Source organism: Mobula birostris, chromosome X (genome assembly GCF_030028105.1).
Source record: "Mobula birostris isolate sMobBir1 chromosome X, sMobBir1.hap1, whole genome shotgun sequence".
Lineage (NCBI taxonomy): Eukaryota > Metazoa > Chordata > Chondrichthyes > Myliobatiformes > Myliobatidae > Mobula > Mobula birostris.
Window position 1 is genome coordinate 11,334,320 of NC_092402.1, and position 8,171 is coordinate 11,342,490.

The following is an 8,171-nucleotide window of genomic DNA, read 5'->3' on the forward strand; positions in this document are numbered from 1 at the left end:
ATCACTAATGCATCCACTATTTCTTGGGCTACTTCTTTAAGCACTCTGGGATGCAGACCATCTGGCCCTGGGGATTTATCTGCCTTCAATCCCTTCAATTTACCTAACACCACTTCCCTACTAACATGTATTTCGCTCAGTTCCTCCATCTCACTGGACCCTCTGTCCCCTACTATTTCTGGAAGATTATTTATGTCCTCCCTAGTGAAGACAGAACCAAAGTAATTATTCAATTGGTCTGCCATGTCCTTGCTCCCCATAATCAATTCACCTGTTTCTGTCTGCAGGGGACCTACATTTGTCTTTACCAGTCTTTTCCTTTTTACATATCTATAAAAGCTTTTACAGTCAGTTTTTATGTTTCCTGCCAGTTTTCTCTCATAATCTTTTTTCCCCTTCCTAATTAAGCCCTTTGTCCTCCTCTGCTGAACTCTGAATTTCTCCCAGTCCTCAGGTGAGCCACTTTCTCTGGCTAATTTGTATGCTTCTTCTTTGGAATTGATACTATCCCTAATTTCTCTTGTCAGCCACGGGTGCACTACCTTCCTTGATTTATTCTTTTGCCAAACTGGGATGAACAATTGTTGTAGTTCATCCATGCAATCTTTAAATGCTTGCCATTGCATATCCACCGTCAATCCTTTAAGTGTCATTTGCCAGTCTATCTTAGCTAATTCACGTCTCATACTTTCAAAGTTACCCCTCTTTAAGTTCAGAACCTTTGTTTCTGAATTAACTATGTCACTCTCCATCTTAATGAAGAATTCCACCATATTATGGTCACTCTTACCCAAGGGGCCTCTCACGACAAGATCGCTAATTAACCCTTCCTCATTGCTCAAAACCCAGTCCAGAATAGCCTGCTCTCTAGTTGGTTCCTCGACATGTTGGTTCAAAAAACCATCCCACATACATTCCAAGAAATCCTCTTCCTCAGCACCTTTACCAATTTGGTTCACCCAATCTTCATGTAGATTGAAGTCACCCATTATAACTGCTGTTCCTTTATTGCACACATTTCTAATTTCCTGTTTAATACCATCTCCGACCTCACTACTACTGTTAGGTGGCCTGTACACAACTCCCACCAGCGTCTTCTGCCCCTTAGTGTTACGCAGCTCTACCCATATCGATTCCATATCTTCCCGGCTTATGTCCTTCCTTTCTATTGCGTTAATCTCTTCTTTAACCAGCAACGCCACCCCACCTCCCCTTCCTTCATGTCTATCCCTCCTGAATATCGAATATCCCTGAACGTTGAGCTCCCATCCCTGGTCACCCTGGAGCCATGTCTCTGTGATCCCAACTATATCATAATCATTAATAACAATCTGCACTTTCAATTCATCCACCTTATTACGAATGCTCCTTGCATTGACACACAAAGCCTTCAGGCGCTCTTTTACAACTCTCTTAGCCCTTATACAATTATGTTGAAAAATGACCCTTTTTAATGCTTGCCCTGGATTTGTCGGCCTGCCACTTTTACTTTTCTCCATAGTACTTTTTGCTTCTACCCTCACTTTACACCCCTCTGTCTCTCTGCACTGGTTCCCATCCCCCTGTTGTGAACTAACCTCCTCACGCCTAGCCTCTTTAATTTGATTCCCACCCCCCAACCATTCTAGTTTAAAGTCACCTCAGTAGCCCCCGCTAATCTCCCTGCCAGGATATTGGTCCCCCTCGGATTCAAGTGCAACCCGTCCTTTTTGTACAGGTCACACCTGCGCCAAAAGAGGTCCCAATGATCCAAAAACTTGAATCCCTGCCCCCTGCTCCAATTCCTCAGTCATGCATTTATCCTCCACCTCATCGCATTCCTACTCTCACTGTCGCGTGGCACAGGCAGTAATCCCGAGATTACTACCTTTGCGGTCCTTTTTCTCAACTCCCTTCCTAGCTCCCTATATTCTCCTTTCAGGACCTCATCCCTTTTCCTACCTATGTCATTGGTACCTATATGTACCACGACCTCTGGCTCCTCACCCTCCCACTTCAGGATATCTTGGACACGATCAGAAATATCCCAGACCCTGGCACCAGGGAGGCAAACTACCATCCGGGTCTCTGGACTGCGTCCACAGAATCGCCTATCTGACCCCCTTACTATCGAGTCCCCTATCACAACTGCCCTCCTCTTCCTTTCCCTACCCTTCTGAGCTACAGGGCCGGACTCTGTGCCGGAGGCACGGCCACTGTCGCTTCCCCCGGGTAAGCTGTCCCCCCCAACAGTACTCAAACAGGAGTACCTGTTGTTAAGGGGCACAGCCACCGGGGTACTCCCTATTACCTGACTCTTCCCCTTCCCCCTCCTAACCGTGACCCACTTGTCTGCCTCCCGTGGCCCCGGTGTGACCACCTGCCTGCAACTCCTCTCTATCAACTCCTCACTCTCCCTGACCAGACGAAGGTCATCGAGCTGCAGCTCCAGTTCCCTAACGCGGTCCCTTAGGAGCTGCATCTTGATGCACTTGGCGCAGATGTAGATGTCCGGGAGGCTTGGAGACTCCAGGGCCTCCCACATCCGACACCGAGAAGGGCATTAGGACCCATACAGCTTGGCACCGGTGTCGTCGCAGAGCATTGTGTGATTAAGTGCCTTGCTCAAGGACACAACACATTTCCTTGGCTGGGGCTCGAACTCATGACCTTCAGGTAGCTAGTCCGATGCCTTGACCACGTGCCCACTGTGTTCAGTTATGGCTACCTCATTATAGGAAGGATGTGGAAGGTTTCAAGAAGGTGCAGAGATGATTTACCAGGATGCTGCCTGGATGAGAGAGGACATCTTATGAGGACAAGTTGAGCTAGGGCTTTTCTCTTTGGAATGGAAGATGAGAGGTGACTTGATAGAGATGTACAAGATGATGAGAAGCAGAGATCAAGTGGGCAGCCAGGGACTTTATCCCAAGGCAGAAATGGGTAATACCAGTGCGCATAATTTTAAGGTGATTGAGGGAAAGAAGGTATAGGAGGGATGTCAGATTTTTTTTTTTTACACAGAGTGGTGAGTGCATGGAGGGCTATGCAGGAGGAAAAGGTTAGATTGACTGGAGAGTAGGTTAAAGGTCTGGCACAACATTGTGGGTCGAATGGCCTGTAGTCCGGGGCTTGATTCTCGTGTACAGATATCATAACATTGTCAAAATCTATTGTGAATAAAATCTTCCCATGCTTTTTTCTTCAGGAACACTTGTTGAAGGAAGGCTTGGCGTGGATTGACAAACAAGCTCCTGGGGAGCCACAGTATTGGCTGCCTGCCCTCTTCTCTGATCTGTACTCCCAGGATGTGACACCAGAAGAAGCTGACGAAAGCTTGCCATGAGGAAGATCTTCAGAAGATCCAGATAGATCAGATTGCTATTGGTGGCAACTTCGTGTACTGCAGTTTACAGAGAGGTCTCTATTCCAATCTTTGCCAGGGCTGGTGACAGGGTTTAATTTTACCAGGATGTAGAGAGGTGGGGGGGGGGGGGGGAGAGAAGGAAATCAACTTGTATATCTTTCTAAAAAAAAATGTCAGGTGTATTGCTGAACCGCAGGCCAGCTGGAGTTTCTGTCGTGCGGAGTCTGATACAGGAACAAGCTCGCCTTCAGGGCTGTTGAATAAAGTCTAAAAGTAAAACTTGTCATTTTGCATTACATATCAAAACATGGAACATTACAGCACAGCACAGGCCCTTTGGCCCATGATGTTGGGCCAAACTTTTAACCTAGTCTTAAGATCCATCTAACCCTTCCCTCCCACTTAGCCCTCCGTTTTCTATCATCCATGTGGGTATCGAAGAATTTCTTAAATACCCTGATGTATCTGCCTGTAGCACCACCCCTGGCAGGGTGTTCCACGAACTCACCACTCTCTGTGTAAAGAAGGTACCTCTGACATCTCCCTTGGTACCTTCCTCCAATCACCTTAATACTATGCCCTCTGGTATTAGACTGTGCTATTGGAAAGATTCAAAGTTTAAAGTCAATTCATTATCTAAGTACATATATGTCACCAAATACAACCCTCAGATTCATTTTCTTGTGGGCATTCTCAATAAATCTATAGAATAGTAAGCATAACAAAATCAATAAAAGACCGCACCAACCTGGGGGTTCAATCAATGTTCTGAAGACAACAAATTGTGCAAATAGAAAAAGAAAGAAGTAATACTAAATGAGCAACCTCTCAAAGTGCACTCTGTCTACGCCTGTCAATATGCAATAGGTTTCAACGAGATTCTGGACACCCCACTATTCTTCTGAAATCTAGTGAGTACAGACCCATAGCCATCAAATGCTCCTTATACACAGATCTTTTTACTCCCAGGATCACTCATAAACCCCCTCTGGACTCTCTCCAACGCCAACACATCTTTTGGGTTCACGACTCAGTCAACAAGATTGAGCACACAAATCTAATGTGACGATTTAGTGCAACAGAGTGTGCCACCTTGAGCTGTTCAATCAGACCACGTCCACCCTTTCATCAGGGCAGAAATGGTTCCATAAATACAATTTTGATGAACAGTACAAAATTCCCCAGTATTTCTCTTTCAGCCACCATCCCTAAAACGGACTGGAGCATCATCAGTTGGTGGATAATTACTGCATGGAAAATAGCAGCAGTGAGTATCCACTCAGTGGCTACTTTATTAGGTACATCTGTTTGTTAAGACCATAAGATATAGGAGCAGAATTAGGCCATTTGGCCCATTGAGTCTGCTCCACCATTTCATCATGGCTGATCCATTTTCCCTCTCAGCCCCAATCTCCTGCTTTCATGCCCCAAGTAATCAAGAATCTACCAACCTCTACCTTAAATATACCCAATGACTTGGCCTCCACAGCCACCTGTGGCAACAAATTCCATGGATTCACCACTCTGGCTAAAGAAATTCATTATCTCAGTTCTAAATGGATGTCCCTCTATTCTGGGCTGTCCCCTCTGGTCCTAGACTCCCCCACTTTAGGAAACATTCTCTTCATATTTACTCTGTCTGTGCAAATATCTAATCAGCCAATCATGTCATAGCAACTCAGTGCATAAAAGCACAGACATGGTCAAGAGATTCAGTTGTTACTCAGACCAAATATCAGAATAGGGAAGAAATGTGATCTAAGTGACTTTGACTGTGGAATGATTGTTGGTGCCAGACGGGGTGGCTTGAGTATCTCAGAAACTGCAGATCTCAGGGAATTTTCACACACAACAGTCTCCAGACCAGGGGTTTCCAAACTGGGGTCCACAGAATAAAAAAGGCTGGGAGCTCCTGCTCTAAACAGAGGTTGATGCGAGAAACAAAAATCATCCAGTGAGTGACAGTTTTGTAGGTGAAAACACCTTGTTAATGAGAGAGGTCAGAGGAGAACTTCCAGATTGGTTCAAGCCTACGGTCAGGTAAAAGCAACTCATATAACCATGCGTTACTATAGTGGTGTGCAGAAAAGCATCTCTGAATGCACAACCTGTCGAACCTTGAAGTGGATGGGCTACAGCAGCAGAAGACTGCACCGGCTTCCTCTCCTGTACCTAATAAAGTGGCTGAGTGTACTTCAAAACAAGATGCATGCAAGCCCTTCATTTCTGGCAAGGCAGCTACCGTGTATTCTTATTGGTGGAAGTTTAAGAAAGAAAAAGAGAGATTAGCTTTATTGAAACATACGATGAAAAGCATCGTTTGTGTCAAGGATGAGAATGTTATGTGTCAACATAGCATGCCCACAACTTACTAACCCAAATCATCTTTGGAATGTGGGAGGAAATGGGAGAAACGCAAGTGGTCATGGGGAGAATGTACAACTCCTTACAGACAGTGGCAGGAGTAGTAACCTGATTGCTGGCACTGTGGAGTGTTACACAAGCCACCATCTTACTGTGCCATCCAAATCCATGGTAGAAAACCGGAAGGCCACTCCACCAAATAAAGAATTCTTCAGCAATTTAAATGTATTATCCCAAGCCTGTTGCCCATCTGCCTGGTATTTAACCCAACCACACTCTGTGCTCAGCCAGAAAGTTGGCGAGTTGCCTAAGCTTGAACATTGTTTCTTACTGAGCCAGAATATGTTAAGGCATGATTATTTGGTGCTGTCAAAAAAAGAGGATGGTGCTTGCAAGCAAAGCAGGGATGCTCCTGTTCCTGCAGGTCAATAAATTCTCACACAAAAAATGCAACAAGGTACTAGGTAGAGTGGACATGGAGAGGATGTTTCGTATAGTGAGGGAGTTTAGGACCAGAGGGCACAGACTCAAGATAAAAGGATGTCCTTTTAGAACAGAGATGGGGTATTTCTTTAACCAAAGGGTGGTGAATCTGTGGAATTTATCACAGACAGTAGTGGAGGCCAGATCATTAGGTATAGTTAGAACAGAGGTTGATAGGTTCTTGATTAGTACTGGCATTAAAGGTTACGGGGAGAAGGCAGAATGAGATTGAGAAAGTTAATAAATTAACCATGATGGAATGGCAGAACAGACTCAATGGGCTGAATGGCCTAATTTTGCTCCTGTGTTTTATGGTCTTATTTAAAGTGATGAATCTGCTATAGCCCTAATGACTCATCTTAAGCCTGAGTGACTATTACATCTTAAATCATGGAGAACGACAGCACAGAAACAGGTCCTTTAGCATATCTACTCTGTGCTGAACTGTAATTATGCACAGTCCCATCAACTCAACCTGGACCATAGCTCTCCATACCCCTCTCATCCATGAACTTATCCAAATTCCTAAATGACAACCACACGTACTAACTCAATTGCTTGCTTCTCAAGTGAAACAACAGGAATTCTGCAGATGCTGGAAATTCAAGCAACACACATCAAAGTTGCTGGTGAACGCAGCAGGCCAGGCAGCATCTCTAGGAAGAGGTGCAGTCGACGTTTCAGGCCAAGACCCTTCGTCAGGACTAACTGAAGGAAGAGTGAGTAAGGGATTTGAAAGTTGGAGGGGGAGTGGGAGATCCAAAATGATCGGAGAAGACAGGAGGGGGAGGGATAGAGCCAAGAGCTGGACAGGTGATAGGCAAAAGGGGATACGAGAGGATCATGGGACAGGAGGCCCGGGAAGAAAGACAAGGGGGGGGGGACCCAGAGGATGGGCAGGAGGTATATTCAGAGGGACAGAGGGAGAAAAAGGAGAGTGAGAGAAAGAATGTGTGCATAAAAATGAGTAACAGATGGGATACGAGGGGGAGGTGGGGCCTTAGCGGAAGTTAGAGAAGTCGATGTTCATGCCATCAGATTGGAGGCTACCCAGACGGAATATAAGGTGTTGTTCCTCCAACCTGAGTGTGGCTTCATCTTTACGGTAGAGGAGGCTGTGGGTAGACATGTCAGAATGGGAATGGGATGTGGAATTAAAATGTGTGGCCACTGGGAGATCCTGCTTTCTCTGGCGGACAGAGCGTAGATGTTCAGCAAAGCGGTCTCCCAGTCTGCGTCAGGTCTCGCCAATATATAAAAGGCCACATCGGGAGCACCGGACGCAGTACATCACCCCAGTCGACTCACAGGTGAAGTGTTGCCTCACCTGGAAGGACTGTTTGGGGCCCTGAATGGTGGTAAGGGAGGGAGTGTAAGGGCATGTGTAGCACTTGTTCCGCTTACACGGAAAAGTGCCAGGAGGGAGATCAGTGGGGAGGGATGGGGCGGACGAATGGACAAGGGAGTTGTGTAAGGAGCGATCCCTGCAGAATGCAGAGAGAGGGGGGAGAGAAAGATGTGCTTAGTGGTGGGATCCCGTTGGAGGTGGCGGAAGTTACGGAGAATAATATGTTGGACCCGGAGGCTGGTGGGGTGGTAGGTGAGGACCAGGGGAACCCTATTCCTAGTGGGGTGGCAGGAGGATGGAGTGAGAGCAGATGTACGTGAAATGGGGGAGATGCGTTTAAGAGCAGAGTTGATAGTGCAGGAAGGGAAGCCCCTTTCTTTAAAAAAGGACGACATCTCCCTCGTCCTAGGATGGAGGAACTCAGGTTGGAGGAACAACACCTTATATTCCGCCTGGGTAGCCTCCAACCTGATGGCATGAACATCGACTTCTCTAACTTCCGCTAATGCCCCACCTCCCCCTCGTACCCCATCTGTTACTCATTTTTATGCACACATTCTTTCTCTCACTCTCCTTTTTCTCCCTCTGTCCCTCTGAATATACCTCTTGCCCATCCTCTGGGTCGCCCCC

At 46.3% G+C, this 8,171-nt stretch overlaps 1 protein-coding gene across 1 annotated transcript in view; it reads left to right on the forward strand.

Moving 5' to 3' along the window:
- Window positions 1-3,625, forward strand: part of snf8 (SNF8 subunit of ESCRT-II) — a 28,401-nt gene extending 24,776 nt beyond the window's left edge. The window contains exon 7 of the mRNA XM_072249330.1: window positions 3,188-3,625. Coding sequence (XP_072105431.1) covers window positions 3,188-3,325 — 138 coding nt within the window. The 3' untranslated portion in view covers window positions 3,326-3,625. The remainder of the gene's footprint in view (window positions 1-3,187) is intronic.
- Window positions 3,626-8,171: the final 4,546 nt, after the last annotated feature.